The sequence below is a fragment of the Alexandromys fortis genome, unplaced genomic scaffold (assembly GCF_014885135.2).
Source record: "Alexandromys fortis isolate MF-2015 unplaced genomic scaffold, M_Fortis_MF-2015_v1.1 scaffold_23, whole genome shotgun sequence".
Taxonomy (NCBI): domain Eukaryota; kingdom Metazoa; phylum Chordata; class Mammalia; order Rodentia; family Cricetidae; genus Alexandromys; species Alexandromys fortis.
In genome coordinates this window covers 5,224,756-5,244,032 of record NW_026067907.1, presented here as the reverse complement: position 1 = coordinate 5,244,032, position 19,277 = coordinate 5,224,756, and the positions used below count along the sequence as shown (strand labels likewise).

The following is a 19,277-nucleotide window of genomic DNA, read 5'->3' as shown; positions in this document are numbered from 1 at the left end:
ATTATCTATTCTTCAGTGTGAGAACTAACCTTTCTAATTATCAATATCTCATCACTGTAAACTGTCTTATATTTTATAATGTTTCCTCTTGCACACAGTAAAACCTGAGTTCTGAGTTGCAAGTAAGGATTATTTTCTGTACCTGTTTCTGAGGCTCCAACTACAGGTTAAACAAGGTTAAATTCTTGAATTCCCTCCACACTGCCACACCATAGGGGAGACCACTTCCATACAGCAATCTCCAGAACTGAAGTATTACTATAAACAGACATTCAGCATATTCTTATGAATATAATCGTATGACCAATAAAGCCACGTGAAGTATTGTAAGTCTGGGCTAAGAAAGCATTGGGAGAGCGTGAGCAGGAGGTGAGAAAACACCCGTGGGAAAGCTGGCTCTTTCAGACTCCTGAACTGCTTTCGCCTCTGCTGGATGAGAGCTCTAGGACAAACTGCTCTTCATTCAAAGCTGAAATTTGGTTGTGCTGAGACCTTAAGGCGTAAGAACTACTCAGGGTATAAAGGGAAACCGTCTTCAGTCCTGTACCTTGCTCACAGGACACAACAGGCTCCCCACATCCGACCCAGCATCCTGAAGCCCAAGAAGCCTCAAAGCATTGCAGCAAAGCAAGAAAGTGTTTTCTGTCAGCTGGGTGCTTTCAAATCTCACTAAATCTGGCCCTGAAGGGGCCCTGTGACCACAGCAAAGACAGATAATCATGACTGCATCTCACAAAAGAACCTTTCCAAGGAAGCGGGAAGGTTTCTCACTCTTACTGATACCCTGGTTCTCTTCTCTTTTTTAAACTGTGTGAACACATGTGTGTGCACCCATGTGGGACATGAGGACAGCCTTGCGGGTCATCTTCAGAAATACTATCCACCCTCTTTACAGGGCGTCCCGTCAGCTGGCACCCATCAGTTGAGCTAGAGTGTCAGGCCATGGAATCACAGGGAAGCTCTGCCTCCCGGGTGCTGGAACTACAAGCACGCCATGACAGACACTCATTTCTACACGGCTTCTGGGGACCAAACCCAGTTCCTTGTGTTTGTAGGACAAGTCCTTAACCAACAGTCTTTCCCCAGCCCAGCGAGTTTTCTTAAAACCATCCAAGCTTTGCTGCCTGGCTGATAACATTCCCACCTTCTCAGCACGCCGCTCTGCTCACACTCAGCACAACATATCGTCTTTTACTGGCTTCTTTAAAATTCTCCTACTCTTCCAGCTGCCCAAATTCGTACTTTTACCAATCTTCTGAGAAGTCCCTTCCAATATTATCAATACAATCGGCCTTGATAGCTTCTGCCTTCCCTGAATTCCCAGGTGCTGGCCACAGGTGCTGGCCTCATGCATAACAGAAAAACCCGAGACACTGTCCAGTCCATCATCCACTTCTCTATACAGATCAACTCACTAAGCAGCTCCTCCATTCTAGAATCATTACAAATGCAGACCCCCCTCCACCTTATGCTTGGGAAGTTCGGCCACCGCCCATTGAAATAAACAGAGGGAGACATCTACACTTGTCTTTAAACGCCAAGACTTCACAGCCTTGGTAACTCAGAGCAATGACCCAGATCATGGTGTGGCCTTCCCAGGACTGGCGGGTGTAAATCAAAGTCTGCTGACGCTCCCAGAATAAACCAACAGCCACCCTCTTGTGATACAGAGTCTTTACTCAGTTCAGTCACGACAATGGAATAACATAATAAAAGCTCAATTAGCGCAGTGTGGTTTTACACAAATCAACAATATTCTGCCTCTGTGAAGAGCAGGGAGGTGGGCTTCCAGGCCCCTCAACAAGAGGGGTGCCTCTGAATGTCTTCCTCCCTGGGGGGCTGGGAGAAAACACACTCCATAATTCTACCCACTTGCTTGTCCTCAACACCAGGGTAATGACGATGCCTCCCGGCTGTACGCATGTGCAGAGCACACATGGCCGCATCCAGGAACTGCAGCCTTTCTGATGTTACTGATTTTTATTACAACACTATTTTGTATGACTCGCCTAAGTCCTTCCGGAAACCTACATTTTTGAGAGGTCAAGAACAAAAAGTAGCATATTTCTTCAGAGTTTTATCAATCACTCCTGAGTGTGACATAACCGTCCTCGGCAGGACACATTTTTAAAAATCACGCGAGACTCGGCTGCTGACTCACTACCACTGTGACATTCTCTCTGTGCCCGGCTGGCCACTCTCCCTCTGTTCTATGCACCCTTTTCTCCCGGGAGGGCCATTCTGCACACAGCCACTCTGACCTTAATTAAACAGCCGCCTAGCTACTTCAGCCAGCACACAATTGCCTCCTTTTTCCTGGGACGCTAGCTGCCATCACCCCCACCTTCATCAATCTCATTTTGGAGGTGTGCTTCTATCCCTAATCCATGAACTCAGTGACCCAGGCACTATGATTTCAGGACTATCATCTCTGAAAGGGAATGTTGTCACAATCACTTCTCCCAGTTTTTAAAATTATTCCCTTCATCAGGTCAAAGGGACAGCTTTTCCTGCTCCTTAGTCTGGCCTGTCCATCACACTCCTCAGAGAGAAGGGATCTCTTCTGGACCCTGCTGGGAGACGCAGGTACCTATGCCCCAGCTCTGACCCATGTCGTAAACCAGAATGCTCACAGGAAGAGTTCAGCCTGAAAGCCACACAAAAGCACTTATAAAATGTCAGACTGCCCAGCTCACCCTCCTGCCAAGAACCCACTAGAGAGCCTCTTCAGACCGATTAATCTCACAAAGAGAACTTTCCCTTCTGAATGCTCTACCAGGCCAACCTGATCAAGTACCTCGGCCGCCACCCATGCAGAGCTCTAAATGCGTACACACACTGGAGAGAGAGAAACGCCCTTTCAAACTACTTTTATCTAATAAAAGCCCATGATTAATTACATTAATCAATATAAAACTCTCAAGTGAGTCACGCCATACCGGTCCACTGCACATCTCCCCAATGTCCGAGCATCTCTGAAAGGCTTTTCTGAGGGGAATGTAAGACCCGTGATGGTCCACAGAAGGAAAGTATTTTGTTTAAAAATATTTTTTTTTTGTTTTCAAACACCTAAAGAAATGATAATTCAACAATTATCTCGAAGCCCAGACAGGCAGGGCACATGTCTGTGATCCTAATACTCAGGAAAAATGGAAAGCTTGTGAGTTGTAGGCAAGCCCAGAGTGCAAGGTAAGATTGTTTCCTAAGTAAATAATAAACAAACAAACGAGGGGGGGGAGGAAAAGAAGAAAGAAAGAGAGAGAGAGAGAAAGAGAGAGAGAGAGAGAAAAGAAAGAAAGAAAGAAAGAAAGAAAGAAAGAAAGAAAGAAAGAAATGCCTTCCCTTGGAAAGATTATTGGACACTAATTGAAAATGCCCGCAATGTTAAGGGTCTTTTCTAAGGAACAATGCTCACATATCTGTGTGTGTTAGCACTCTGGCCAGTGCCCACACCACAGGACCTGGTGGAGAGTCCAGCGTGCCGGCACGTGCTGCCTCCCTGGGTTATCTGTCCCTGCTCCATGTGGGTCCAATTTCCTTGCATTCTCTTTACCCAGGTCAGGGAAGAATAGCTGTCAAATTCCCAGTGGAATAAAGAAAACCGCTTTCCTCCTGAGGCAGCAGTTTCAATTCACAGAGCACATGGCTAATCTACATATGTGAAGGTCACGGCACTTCAGTGTGGGGTTAGGAATGGAGGCTCACGGAAGGGGCCTTTCTTAAACATCTTGGCAGGATGCCCAACAAGTGAGATTGTTGAGAAGCAATCGTCAGCTTCTGGCAGCAGCCAGGGAAAAATATTTTGATCACGTGGTGCTGTGCACACTACCTAGCGTGTTTCACGTGAAACTCTGGGAGGCCCTAGAAATCATCACACACTGGAAAGGACTCCAGCTCTCAGCGTCGCCGGCTCGGCCATCGGAGTGTGTTTTCCTCTTCACCAAACACCCTTCTGTGGGCTTGCCAGCCACACAGAGGATAAAAGTCAGCACACCGACGGCCAGTTGACTCAAATATCTTTGCAACCATTCTTCAATGAAACACCGAATACTTACAAGGGCAAATATCAGACTAAAAAATCATATTCCTGTAAGCTGTCCGAGCATAGCCACCCTAGGAACATTCCTCCTCTGCTGCGCTCCTTTCTTCTCTCCCCCCCTTCAGAAGTCATAAGGCCTAGGGAAAATCACAGGAACTTCCAAAGACAACACACACCCCCTGCAGAATGAGCGTCAACACTGTGTCTGAAGGGCTCACAGTCAATCATTCCAGTCTTCTCACACGCTGTCTCCACCAGGTGAAAGGACAGAAGCCCAGGGGCGGTGGACAAGTCTCCTCCTGCACTGGGCAATTCCCCTTGTCTATTTTCTACATCAACCAATAAGTTGGGGACCTGGCACCAAGGGGAAAGGGCAGTTTTCACAGCCAGCAAACTCCTAGCCTGCATGACTATAATTTCAACCTACTTAATTGATAGTGAAAATTAATTAGAGACCAAGAGATCCAATGTGGAAGTTGTCTACCTAGCAGCGTCTTCCCTCAGCTCAAAAGTTAGACGGTTATGAGGTCAGTTACGAAATCTCTATTTCTAAGTAAGCAGCATAAGAAACATAAGAATACCCCAACAAACTATTTCATTTAACTAATTGCCAATATTTATTTCCTCCGTAATCTGAGGGCAGCAGTGTATGGTAAGCAAAGAACATAAAGTTTAACGATTTACAAATATTATCTGCATACCTATCTGCCTTGGTATTCTACACCAACGTCAGGCTTGAAACCTATAGACCACACTTTACAACTATTCGCTAACTTGGGAAAGAAATATCAGGAAAAGAGTCTGAGGTGATTTAGATTAGAAATAAGCTTCAAATATTAACCTATTTGTTCTGAAAGGAAAAAAAACTGATAGACTGTTAAATTAACTACAAGAGAAAGAGAGCAAACTCATTTAAAATCTTTATTGATGAGAAAACACACTATCTTGTCACTCTTAAAATGTCCCTTTCACTGCCAAAGGCACCTAATCAAGTCCACACAAGAAGTCCCACAGGATTCTTTCCCATTCCTTGGAAGGGAGCTACAGAGCACAGAGACAAAAGTCACTTGCCTGAGGTCACACAGACAGTTGCTCACCTCTTCTGGCTCTTGCCCTTGTCTCTCCTTCCATCTCCAGCGCCATTCAGTTAATGGGCAGGACCTCCTGGCTTCTCCATACTCTCAGTCTGGCCTATGTGAAGCACAGCCCTAACGAAACGATTCCCATTCCTTTACCCGGTGCATAGCAGACCCCTTAATCAAGCGGAGTGGCTGGGGGCTCTCATCTCACCCCACAGTTTCAAGCACAGAGCAGGCTGCATTCTGGCTACAGCAACACCTCCTGAAGGCCGGGCACAAGACTGCCCAGTGAGGCAAAGTTACATGACCTGATATTAGGCCCTTCCTGCAAGAACACTCTGGACCTTTTCTGTTTATTTTTGAGGCAGGGCCTTACTTTGTAACTAAGGCTGTCCTGCAACTCACTAGGTAGCTCAGGCTGGCCTTGGACACTTAGCAACTCTCCTCCCAGCTGCTGGGCGTAGCCTAGCTGCAGAGTCATTTCTTTCGGGAGAACTCATCACACAAAAAAATCCACACTAGACTCCCTTTCTTGCCAACACCATCACACCCAAGAATGACTTCCAAGTCCCTAAAAGAGTGAGTGCTGACTGTACAGGTTCCACTGATCTGAAAGTGAGCGACACAAATCAGGACAAGCTACCAAGCACCTTTCAAATGTTTCCAACAGGGCACTGCTTTCCACTCCTGCTTCGGGGTAGCACAGAGTGTACCAGGCTGCACCATAGCAGCCTCACACGGAATACTTAGCTCTCTGCTTGGTTCCCCTCCCCTCTCTCTTCTGGGGCTCCCCCAGTGAGCTTCCCCTAAGGTGGTAAGGTTAGAGAGCTAAGATCTTTTGTACAAGATCTGAGGAGTATCACAGCCATTCACTGTGATTTGCATTCCGCAAACCCCCAGGAGCTTCTGATCATTCACCAGGGAGAATTATGCATCCTATGCTGTATTTACTCTTTGCATGAAAAGCACCAAACAGCGTTCGGCACTTGTTCATAACAGAATTTAATTTTGTATATGACAGCTTTCTCAATCTCAGCATTAAAAACAAAGGACTGGTGCTGGAGAGATGGCTCAGTGGTTAAGAGTGCACACTGCTCTTCCAGAGAGACTTGAGTTCAAGTCCTGGCACTCACAACAGGCAGCTCACAACTGCCTGTAACCCCAGCCTGAGGGGATCCAATACCTTATTCTGGCCTCCAGCATCTGCACTAACACACACAACTACAAACAAACAAATATGTATAATTTAAAAATAAAGAAGTATTCTGAGAAAAGCCATTAGCAGTCTCAGATTTGACATTGCATATTTTGATTATTTAAAAACACTCCTAACCCCTATACATAACAAATCATAATTTTGTTAGGAAACAAACCTAAGTAATAGTTCCAGTGAAGTGGGAGACAATACAAAAGGAAGCAAGCTAACTCAGCTAGTAAAGAACCGAAGCCCAGTTACCCAGAAACGCCAAAACGCCTCGCTTATCATTTCTGAAATTTTGAAAATTAATAATCCTAAAAAGAGAGTAACTTTTTCAGAGGACTACCAGCAGCAATGACATGTGCTCACGGGGGCCTCCCAGACGACCTGAAATCCATCACTACACCCGTGCAATGCAGTCTGAGCAGCAGCATGGCTCTCAGCTTCCCCTCAAGCCTGGGAGCTCATAGGAGAGACAGTGGTGGACCACTACTTGGAGCCTACAAAGAAGTGAAGAACTCTGGAGCTGGGCAGGGCTAAACACCACCTGACTGAAGGGTCAGCCTTGTCCTTGACCATACAGAGAAGTGAGACAGAAGCAGGTCCAGGAAGAGAGTCAGGCAAAAGTAAGGATCCGGGGTTAACAGAAGGACTTCAGTGAAAGCCTTCAGCAACCAGTCTGAACATTCCAAATGGAAAATAAAATCCCCACGGAGGCCAGAGAGAATGAGTGCCCTGGCCCAACGATAAGCCAGGGCCTGCTGGACTCCCAGCCACAATCTGTCTCCACTAGGAGAGGCGCCTCGTGACGTCATCCTCTCAGGAACCCTAACTATCTCAGGACTGAACACAATGAATGCCCCAGTCCTGAGGAGCTGTGCCTGCTTCCTCAGAAAACTACTCGCTTGGCAAGATTTTCCACTTGCATTTCCAAGGTCACCCATACCTCACTGGGCAAAGTAAATTTATTATTTAAAATTACAAATGAACTGCAAAAAGAAAATGAAAGACACAACAATGGATTCTTAATTTGGTGGGTAACGTTTCAAAACTTAGATGTCAACTCCTAGATCAATTCTGGGATTCCCAGTCATGTCCTGACTGGGCTCTGAGGCGTGAGTGGTTGAACTTCTGAGATGTCATAGAGAAGAAAACGGGAGCTGCTGCTGAGAATTCTGGAGCCACCTCACTCATCGTCTTGCCTGGTTTCACTCCAGGACCTGGAGCAGTGGCTGTACTGGCTCAGCCAGCATCCATTATCTCAACAGTTCTCAGAAATACCCACAAGCGAAGGAGATTCCCCAGGCCCGGCAGACTGCCTCTCTTTTTCCAAGAGTCTATGTGATGCAGAAGACTGAGAAAAAGAAAAAGGACCATTCTATACAATGATTCGATTTTCCGGTTTTGGTTATCACTGTCTCTAACAGAGCAACGTTCTGCACAGGCACAAAGCCAGTAGCTGACTGGAAGAAACGGGGGGTCGCTAAATAACATCAGCTGTACCGCATCCACCTGCAATTATCAGTAGTTCCGGAATCCACCCCTTCCCCATACCAGGCCATGACTCTGAGGAGCCATACAGCTGCCGTTCACACTGCTGAAATGTGCCAAACACTCGCCATGCAGGTATGGCAGGGCTGGAATCAGCTGACAGGGAGCAGCAGGGGCCGCACAGCCCCACGAACTGCCTATGACAACACAGCACTGACTAAAAAGGGGGCACTCAGTAAACAATCACCTGCAGCTGGCTGTCTGGGGCAGCCACATACCACACAGCATCCATGAATGCTAAATGTTCACGTATAAAATAATTGTTGCTTCTTCCCAGCACAGGAGCTCAGATAAGTCCATTTCCTCTCTAGGATCTGGTACCTTCTGCTCATAATTGAAGAGCTGACTGCATAACAACATCAACCATATTAAAAAATAATCCTAATGTCCACCCTCTCTCCCTCCCCCCACTCTGTTCACAATAAAAATCTAACAAACATGATCAAAACATATTGTGTGATAAAAACGCTTTAATAAAAATGAAAAGAAAAAAGAAAAGAAAGGATCTAGCAAGCTTCTCCTCTGGAGCAGCCTTTACATTTTAGATCAATTGCTCTAATTTTTAAATTTAGCATTTTTTATATCTATTAGTACTTTTTCCATGAACTTCTGTATTTACAGAGGACTCAGCACTAACAGCAGGGGAGCTGCGGTCTGCCCAGTCTGCCCTGCAATCATGAGGACCTGAGTTCAATGTTCATCAACGCCAAAAAAGCAGCCTGGGGAGGGAACTCAGTTGGTAAAATGCTCGCCTATCAGGTAGGAAGCTCAGCATTCCATACACATACCACATAAGGTTACAAATATTAATGCATGCCTGTAACCCTAGCCAGAGCACATAAGACCCTCTCCAGAGAGAAAAGAAAGGAGAGAAGAAAAGAGGAGGGGAAGGGAGGGGGGAGAAGGGAGGAGAGGGGAGAAGAGGAGGGGAGAGGAGAGGAGAGGAGAGGAGAGGAGAGGAGAGGAGAGGAGAGGAGAGGAGAGGAGAGGAGAGGAGAGGAGAGGAGAGGAGGGTGCTGAGGCACAAGGGGAGGCAGAGAGGCAAGAGGTGGCCTGGGCTCGCTGGGCCAGCCAGTCTATTAGATTTAGTAACTTCCAAGTTCAGTAAGAGACTCTATCCCAAAAGATAATTCTAAAAAGGAAGATATTCAATGCCAACCTCTGGCCTACACACAAAGTCCAAGCCCATGGCATAGAGACAGACACACAGACACCAGCAGGAGCTACAGCACCTAAGAGGCAGAGAGCAGAGAGAATACAGTATCTCACCTAGCCTGACATTCACTCTGTGTCTGGGGTTGAGGGCAATGCTGCCCGAACATTCAAAACAGAAAAAAAAAATCCTTGTAAATAATTTCCCCTAACACTACAAATATAAAACAAATGTGCTTTAAAAGAAGCTAAAAATGCAAAAGCAAGAAAAAAGCAAAAAGAGACGTGATCACGACAGTTTGTTTCCATGTCCAATCATAGAGTCCCAGGTTTCAAGGCCTCCTGCTCTTTCATCCTGACGAGAGCGATTATGACGCCATGCCCAGTAATGACACAATCACACACTTCCAGAAAGACTAAATGCATGAAGTCCAAAAGTCACAACGGAAATTAACAAATTAATTAAATTAAAAGGAAAACATTATTGGTACCCCCAAAGTAATGTAAGGAAGGCTTTACTAATGGACTATAAAGTGGCAGAACCAATGGTCCCTTAAAAACAAACAAACAAACAAACAAGCAAAAGCGGTGTAATCACACCACACAGCCACAGCCAGCAAGGTCAAAGTTTGACACAAAGAACTAAACGGCAGCACCTCTGGGCTGTTTACCATGTGAAGTCTTCAGACGGCGGCACAGGAATGAGACGTACCCAGAGCCACCTGATTCTGCCCGCAAGCGGTTAACAGTAAACTCTACGCTGTGGATGGCTCGTCAATATATGAAGACACATATCTAAACACTTTTTTGGCAATCTATTCCAAAAAAGAAAAAGTATGGTACTGACATCCATCCAGGAATTTCTAGATTTCATCAAATACGGCTTCCCTTCCAGAATGGTTGAATATGGAATAACTTCTTGTCTGGCTCTCAGGGTTCATCTTTCCTCAAGGCCCAGAACACCTAGAAGAGCACCCTACAAGGGTTGACCAGCAGAGGCTGCACCTCACACAGTCACTCCCAAAGGACAGTCCTGCTTGACACATCCTTCCAGACCCTGCTGCCATCTCCCTGACTTTAAAAATGGAAACGATTGTCTCCCATGGATGCAGTCTGTCCTGGAAGTAAACATTATGTAAGAAACAAAATAAAGTCAGCATTAGTTCCTCTGTCAAACAGTAGCCTTCTAACACACTTGGCATCGATCCATGCGGAACCAAGTTTGGAAACAACCCACTGGACTCGACTTAGATTTAAGTCACTTTAAAGGAGCAGTTGTTTAAAAGCATTCCCACTGAGCAGAGTCCTTGGCCAGCGTACACAAAGTCCTGGGTTCAATCTCAAGAATGCAGAAAACCAACTGTGGTAATGGCCCACACCAGGAATCCCAGCACAGGAGTGAAAGCATCAGAGGTTTAAGGTCAGCCTCTGCTATCCACCAAGTTCCAAGCTAGCCTGGGGTACACAAAACTGTCTTTAAAAAATAAAACAAAAAATACAAACAAACAAAAAAAAACACCTTCAAAAGTAAAATACATTTGAAGAAAACTTCCTGGGGACACACCTTCTACACTTCAGTAAATTCACTCAGTATGATACTACACTAAGTATATATCTATTATTATATTATCCAATTATATCGAATAGTATATTTAGTCATATGTAAACCCAGGGTAAACTGAGTACATTTCTAGAGACACTCAGGTAGTAACTAAATGGTACCTGCATCTGTTTCTAGTTGCTGAATTCCACAGCACATCAAGGTTTCAGACCAGAATTCATTCAATCACCTAATTAAACCAAAAAGGGTCAAGAGTCTTCTACAAACAGTCTCCAAACTGGGCCTGGCTACACTGTGTAACATCCGCATCTGCAATGCATAGACACCTTCTGGGTGGATGTACAGCCCTGCCCAGTGCTCCTCCCCCATGCCACAGGGAACGAGGGAATGGGTCCTGGAATTCCTCACCCTCAAGCATGCGTACACAGCTTCAAGCGTGCATGCATAGCAAGTGTGCATACATAGTAATTGTACAGACATAGCATTTGCACATACACAGTAACTATGCATACACAATAAGCTTGTATGTGCAGCAAGCCTGTATACAAAGCAAGCATGCATACACAGCTCCAAGAATGCATACACAGCAAGCGTGCACAAGCAGCAAGCATACAGCATGACGTTCCCTGTCCAGAGAATTGCAAAAGCAAAAGCCTCCTCTGAAAAGAACACTCCTCTGAAAAGGCACACACAGCCCCAAATAGCCCAGCTCCCAAACTGCCTAAGAAGTGGGTATGGCCCCTTAAGTAAAAATAGCACTGCTTTGGTACCATAAAAATTTCATAACATCCATTTTGAAAATGTAAATACTGCAAAAAAATTAATGGGATTCTTATTAATATTCATTTTCAGCTTCCCATAAATTTGTTGTTTTAAGTAACACACAGCAATTTTATCAAACATAAATATCAACCTCAAATTTACAAAGCTACATACAGCCAAAAATGAAAGTGGAATGAGCCAGAGAACACGGCTCAGAGCACGGGGCTCCAGGACCTGGGCAGCAACAGCTGGACACAGCAATGGCAAAAAAAAAAAAAAAAAAAAAAAAAAAAGGCCCGGCAACAGGCCAGCCAGCTCCCAAAACCTCGTGGCCCAAGGGCATCTGCACTGCTCCCAAAACAAGCTGGGAAATTTCACAGACCGGGAAAATTTTAAGTCAACCCTCCTGGGAAAGGACAGGGTTAAATAAAGGAAGGGATCACCTTTTGGATCTGCCGAGGGTGATGTGAAGTTGGTGTGTATCCTAGGGAAACGATGCTCCTGTTGTATCAGAAGACATCTTTACACACACATCAGCACAAATTATAAAGGGATATGGTCCATTAATGATACAGAACTAAAAACTAAACAACCCTACCACGCAGGTTTTCCTTAAAAGATAACTGTGTCCAGGAAGATTAGCAAGTCTTCCTGCAGCCTTCTCTATTTTTCAAATTAGCTCTCAAAGTAGAATTAATAGTGTTCTCATAGCAGAGTGAAGATGTCATTCTCCTCATCTCCAAAGAAGAAACGGGATATTCATCACTAACTCCATCAGTGAACGTGCCCAAGCGTGATCTGGACTGTGCCCATACCCATGACACACTTCTCACACAACACGATATTGAGAAAAATGCAATGCCAGAGCCTGGACAAAAAATGTATTCTTAAATACAGACAGACAAAACCAAAAGGAAAAAAGAAGGAAGGTTGTTTCCAATTACAGAGCAAAGGTAAAAACATGGACCCAGGAATAAATCTGATTTACTATAAATTAAGAATAATTTTATACCAACTGCCTTGAAACTGATTACTATTATAAAAAAAAAAGTAAAAAATAAGTAATGTAAAAGTCAAGGCATCTAAAAAAACTGAGCTATATTTTCATCTCATAAAACATAAAAATAAAAAACTACAGACTTTTTTTTTATTTGGGGGTTGTCATCATGGGGTCTTGGGTTTGTTTCTTAAATAACAGGCCTTCTGTATGAAAAACTGCTCCTAAATTCAGTAACTAGATAACAGCCATCATTTCTAGGCAAATATATAAACTGAGGTAGTCGAGATGTCTTGATAAGATCTGAACTCGCAGATCTCACGGAAGAGGGAAGGGATGACCCTTATGAGACCTTACATGGTCCTTACAGTCATTCTGAGGAATAAATAAGGAAGGATTCTGGGGCTTCCTGCCTTGTAAGACTAAACTAACTGCTTTTTTCTAAAGGTAAATAGCACTTTTTATTATTATTATATTTTACTATAATGTACAAACTAAAGATAAAATATCATGCACAGAATTCAAGACAAATGTGTACTTCCTAAACGTTTATGTATGTGGCAGTCCCTAAGACTCATTTTGAGACTGCTATCTAAATACTTATTGCAAAAGAAAAAGGAAAGGGAACAAACTAAATCATAAGACGGTTTGTTTCCATCTTGAGAAGACCTTCCCCTCAACAGGAAGGTTTTATTCCTGGTGACAACAAAACAAACTGTCGCCAAGCCATCTGCCTAGAGTCAAAAATGAAACCAAAAGTATTAAAAACCAAAAAGATTTACTTTTCAATTATTTAATATGACTGCATTTTATGACCTATATTCTGGTATAATCTAATATTATGGACAAGTGGCTACCTAGCCCAGTTATCATAACAAATACTAAATAATACTGTTCTTCCAAAAGCAAAACAAACGGGAAAAAAAATGAAAGTATAAAAAGAAACATTCTATGTTATCGGCAAGGTACCTAAGAGAACTATGTGAATTGAGGTCGTAAGTCTGTCCCTTTTTTCTCAGAGATAAAAAAAGCAATTCCCGAGGGCCACACTGAGGCCATAATGGACATGCTCTCATTCAAAGAAAACAAACAAACAAATACTTGCAATGATTGGTACCACTAAGAAATAATACTCTAAAAGCAACACGAACCTACAACTGCCTCTGACTTCCTCCCTTTACAGTTTACAAAGATGAGAATTTTAATTATGATATGGGCTTATTTTTACCAGGCTCCTCTTTCACAATTACTGTGTGGATCAAAAACAAAAACTGAAATCACAAGTTCTTCATCAAGAACAGAGAAAATGTTTTATTGAAGTAGAACTCCATGGACTACGTAGATTTGGAAACAGCAGATATCGGGTACCAACTAGGAGTCACTCAATTACTTGTAAATTAATGCCTTTACCTAACAAATCTATCCTGATACACAACTATTATTAAAATACACCTTCATAAAACAAATTAGCTAAATACAAAGAACCATTGCTATTCCTTCCTAGCAGATTAAAAACCATCACAAAACTTCACAGCAGAAAGACGTGCACAGAGGAAATATTATTTGGAAGAAACAGTACCGACTACAACTTGCGTATAATATGCTTGCTCTAATTCATAAGCAGTTCAAATAAATCTCACGTTATTTAGCCTAACAAAACAATCAAGGGGAAGAAAACAACATGGGGGGGGGGGCACCTCTATGTGCTACAAACCAACCGAGGAGCAGGCTTTTAGAATTTCACAGAAATATTCATTGTCTCTTCCAGTCAATTGTTCTCTACAAAAATTAGTTTCATTTCATGGATTTTAAAATATGCCAATTCTAAGTTACACTCCTCCACATGACCAGCTTAAAATGGTCACAATTACAAGAACATAGATCACAGAAAAGGCATGGCTTCATTCTGATGTTAAGCTAATTAAGAATCACCAAATATATAGCTTTCTTCTGAGTTTAGATAATTAAACATCAGCAAGAAATATTACTGCAATGGAAATACTAAAATCTTAACGTATTAAACTGTGTGCTGATAGAACTAAAATATATTCACAGTTAAATCTGTTAAAAATCAGATTTTTATAAAAGCTCAACAAAGGCCAAACTGGTACGACCTGTGCTTTAATTATTTCAATGCTCCTATCTTCAATCTGCAATTAAAGTCCACGATAAATGTAATGTTCATATTGTAAGATTGCCATCAAAGACTCGAGTTTTATAAATGCCCAATACTGGACAACAGCATGTTTCTCTGTATCCAATCCTCTTATTACTAATTCTGATTCATAACAATTTAAGCTCTAAATAGTATTCAACCTTCCATCTGCTTGGAACAGAGTTCAGTTATTATTTGTGGCAGGAATTTTTGTGACTGCACCGCTCCGCACTTCTATTTACATCAGCAGTGCTAAATGCCCAATGGTGAGAGGGGAGCCAATCAGATGGCAGATTAGATGTCAACTCAGAGGCAGCTGTCTGGAGACTATTACAGCCAGTTTACCTCCACAATTCAAATTCCAAACCTTGCAAAGGAGATCAAGTAAGTCTTTAGGCTCAGCCTACTAGCAAGAGACAGCGAGAGCGCAAGACACTTCCTAACATCGCTGTAGGACTCGGGCGACAGCAAAACCAAGAAAACCCACATAAATGCGATCCAGAAAGATCCATTTTCACTGGCCTACTACCTCACTAGGGTTGCCGAATAAAAAAAGGAAAGTCTAACCCATGATCAAAATAAGTTCCATCGATCCGGAATCTATTCCTTCAACATCGCCTCCCGGTTGAAGGTGACTCCTTCCAGGCAGCCCTAAGCCCCATAATGGATCTCCCCGACTGTTCTTAGGAACGAATCGATGTTATTTTACAATATTTCGCCTCCTCGTCGTGGTAAATCTCGGTCTTATTCCTGCTGGTAAACATCCAAACTCCAACAGCCACGGCTGTCACAAAGCTAACCTCGATTATCCCTGCCTCTACCTCGCAGGGGAATGGGAACCCGACCCGGGCCCGGAGGAGAGAGAAAGTTGCTCTCTCTCCGCGCCCACTCGGGGCACACCGTGGGCGCCGGCGGAGCCAGGCCGGGCCGCGGATCCCGGCGCCCCGAGAGCCCTCCCGGCGGGCGCGGCCTCGGGGGGGACCGCGGTCCCTTCCCGGGCCTGGGGCGGGCACAGGCTCGCAAGCGGCAGCGGGGGAGGGCGCGGGGCGGCCCGGTTCCCCGACCCCGCCAGATCCGGACTCGGCCGGGCGGCGCCGCACCCCCGCCACCCCCGTCAGCCGCGGGGAAAAGTACCCGGCGGAGAAAGAAAGTCAGGGCTCGCTCGCTCGCGAGGCCCGGGCGGAAGCAGGCCCGGCCGGCGCGGGGGTTACCTGGGATCTGCCCATGGTCGGTCCGGGGGTGCCGGGGCTCATCGCCGGGTGACTTCTTTGTTGCGCGGCCGCCCAGGCCGGGCTGGCAGCGGCATACTGGGCGCCCAGGTCCTTGCCCAAGCCCATGCCCGCGGCCGCCTGCTGGCCACCCGCCGCCGCCCCCGCCGCCGCCGCCGCCTGGGACTGGGGCTGCGACGGCGGCGGCGGCGGCGCGCTGGGGCTGCTGTAGTCGGGGTAGCTGCCGCCGTAGCTCCGCATCATGGGGCTGGGCGAGGTGAGCAGCTGGTTGAGGGTCGGCGTGGCCCCCGACGGGTGCTGGTTCTGGCCGGCGAAGCGCTGGAAGCCCCCCGCCGCTGCCGCCGCGCCGGCGGCCGCCTTGCTGAGGCTCGCGGCCCCGCCGCCCCCGGGGCCCATCATCATGCCGCCGCCCTGCTGCCGCGGGGAGCTCAGCACCCCGTACCCCGAGGACGAGCCCCCATAGCCGCCGCCGCCGCCTCCTGCTGCTGCCGCCGCCGCCGCCGCGGCCGCCGCCGCCGCCACAGCTCCGGCTCCTGCTGCCGCTGCCGCTGCTCCTCCTGCTCCTCCTGCTCCTCCTGCTCCTCCTCCTCCTCCTCCACCTCCTCCGCTGCCTCCTCCTCCTCCGCCGCCGCCGCCCGCGCCGGGCCGGCTGTAGCCCGGATAATGGTTGTACTGGCTGTTGGGGTACCCTTCGTGGGAGTTCTGCAGGGGGTCCATGCTGCTGGGGGCCCCGGCGGCGGCAGAGGCGGAGTGCATCATCCCCATCCCGGGGCTTTGTTGTCCGCCATGTTGATCAAAGCAAGGCCCAGCGCGGCCGCCGGGGCCGCCGCTAGCAGGGGCAGCGCTGCCATAGTAATTATTAAACTCCGAGACGGCCGCCGGGCCGCCACCGCCGCCCCCGGGCAGGGCGACCGGCGCGGGTGGCTGCTGCGCGCCCAGGCCCGGATGCTCATAGCGGCTGCCCGCCGGCTCCCCCATCTTGGGCGGCGCGTCGTCCTCGTCGCCCGGCTTGCTCAGCAGAGGCTGGCCCTGCGGGTCGGCCTGACTGCCCGCGGCACTGTCCTTGGCGCCTCCATGTTGCGGGTGCTCCATGTCCGGGCCGGGCTGGGGCGCGCCGCCGCCCGCGCCGCCCAGGCTGTTGTTGGCAGTGGGATGATGCTGCTGCGGCGGCGGCTGTGGCGGCTGCTGCTGCTGTGGCTGCGGCGGCTGCTGGAACTGGTTTAGCTGCTGCTGTAGTGCGTGGTGGTGATGGTGGTGGTGGTGGAGGTGGTGGGCATGATGGTGATGGTGGTGGTGGGCATGGTGGTGGTGGTGCGGCTGATGGGGCGGTGCAGCGGGGGCCTCGCCAACGGCTTTCAGTTTGTGGTTGGGGAGCAGCCCGGTCTCCATGGCCGAGCCGGGGCCCGCCGAGGAGGAGGAGGAGGAAGAGGCCGCGACGGCGGCGGAGGAGGAGGACAGCGCGGTGGCGCTTCCACCCTCCTTGAGAGGCGCCTCGGAGCCGCCGCTCTGCGCGCTGTTGGAGCTAGCGGCGGCCGCGGCGCTCGCGCTATGGGCCATGTTCAGGTCGTGACGGGGGTGCAGGGGGTGGTGGTGCACATTATTCAGGCCGCCGTCGCCGCCCCCCACTATGGGGCCCGGAGCCGCCGCCACCGCGCCGCGCGCGCCCGCCTCCAGGTCCCGGGCCACGGGCGCCGGCCGCGGCCCCGAGGGCGCCCGCCGCTCGCCGCTGCCCACCCGCGCCCGCGCCGCCGCCGCTGCTGCCCGCGCGGCCATGATCGCCGCGGCGTGGCGCGGCCGGGCGGGGTGGGGGGAGACAATGTCCCCACTCGCAGTCGGCCGCCCCTCCTGCGCGCATCCACGCGGCCCGCGGGGAAGCGCGGCGCCCTCCCTCCCCTCCCCACCCCCACCCCCCCGCAGCCCCGGGCCGCCCGCCGGGGGCGCGCCTTTGCGCTCGGGGGCCCGCGCCCGCTCCGGCCTGGGCCGCCGGAAAGTTTTTTAGTTCCGCTTGCAATGAAACTTTTCTCTCTCTCTCTCTCCCTCACTCCCTCACTCTCGCTCTCTTTTTCCTCTCTAACCCGGATATGGGGGGGAAATGCACGACTTGCCTGAGCCTCTCGGGCCCAGCGCGGCGTGAGGGAGCCGGGCGAGCCGGAGCAACTATTATCCGCTTCTCTCCGAGGGCTGCTGCGCACTCGCAAAACGCGGACTGGACTCGGCCCCCGGCGCTCGCCTGCCCGCCCGCGGCCCCGCGCTCGCCCGCTCGGCCTGGCTCGCTAGACCCGGCCCGGGGGAGCGGGGGCCCAGGCTGCCGGCGCTGGCTTGCTCGCTGGCGGCCCGAAGCTGCTCTTTCCCCTCGTGCCTCCGGTCTCCTTGCCAACCCGCGTTCCTGTGTTTGTTTTCACGTCTAAAGGGAGCGCTACGAAGGTGGAAAACGAGTCTGATGAGCAGACAAAAGAGGGAGAAGGGGCTGGGAAGCAAAGTTGTCTTGTTGGGCCTCCCGAGGTGGTATGGAGCCTGCGGGGAAGGGAAACGTTTAGCCAGGCCGGCCGAGCAAAAGCATCGTCTCTCCCAGGAGTTATGTAATTTTTCACAACCTTGGCCTCTCCGACTTGATTTCAGGCCATCGGCGTTCCCACAACTTCATCCAACTGAAAAATTAGGAAACACTAAGAGAAGGTTAAGCCGTAAAGGCTGCTGTGCCCTGTACACAGCAGGCACTCAATAATTGCTTATGATTCACTACGCCAATCCCCAAGGTGATGTTTATATAACTTTTTTAAGACACCTTAAGTAGGTATGAAAACTCATAGTATTCCCCACGGAGTGTTTTTCTTATAATGCATTTGGGTGTCCTCTCAAACGTGGAGTGTTAGCTCCAGACAGCATTCAGGAGACGTGTAACTAACATATTGGTGCAAAAACAGCGACCGCTAAGGTTTATCTCATGTCTTCATAAATCTACACGACACCTTTCATCGTGTTTCAGAGGTTAATGTGTGCAATTAACCCTCTTGATATGAGTTCATTTCTAAGTAATGGGAAACAAAACCAAATAGATGTATTTAATAAACATAAAGTCAATAATAATGTAAACAGTCTAATCCCAAAGCAGAAATATGCAGTACTTTCCCCTTTTATAAAAAGATACCTATTGTTTTGGCAGTATAATGTTTTTGAACATTATTATCATAATCACCTCTTGACTGTCTCTGATACTTGGACTTCTTAACCCAAGCCATGGCTCAGTTGTGCTAGGGTGAACTGATTTGTGTTGAGAGAAAGCTTTTGAAACCAAAGCTTTCCAGAGGTCAGACTGGAGGAATATGTTACATTTGGACACAGTGTTTTCCAAAAATCCTTCTTTAGCAGCTCGTAAAAACTATTTTAGTTTATGTCAATTGCATGGACCGAGTGTAAATATTTCACAAGGCTAAATAGACAACACTAGATGTGGAGTGTGGTGTGGTAAATGAGGGGGAAGGAGAACCAGGGTTGTTACCGAGTGTAAAAGCAGATCCTGACACTGGAAACAACTGGAAAACGGGGTCTATATC

General features: G+C 47.9%; 1 protein-coding gene across 4 annotated transcripts in view; it reads right to left on the bottom strand.

Annotated features, from left to right (window-relative positions):
* The window catches only part of Arid1b (AT-rich interaction domain 1B), a 355,383-nt gene extending 337,945 nt beyond the window's left edge, over positions 1-17,438 (bottom strand). For 2 of the 4 annotated variants that reach the window (XM_050135732.1, XM_050135733.1), the window contains exon 1: positions 15,706-17,438. In XM_050135732.1, coding sequence (XP_049991689.1) covers positions 15,706-17,280 — 1,575 coding nt within the window. In that variant the 5' untranslated portion in view covers positions 17,281-17,438. The remainder of the gene's footprint in view (positions 1-15,705) is intronic. The other 2 variants (XM_050135731.1, XM_050135734.1) reach the window with 1 other exon arrangement.
* Positions 17,439-19,277: the final 1,839 nt, after the last annotated feature.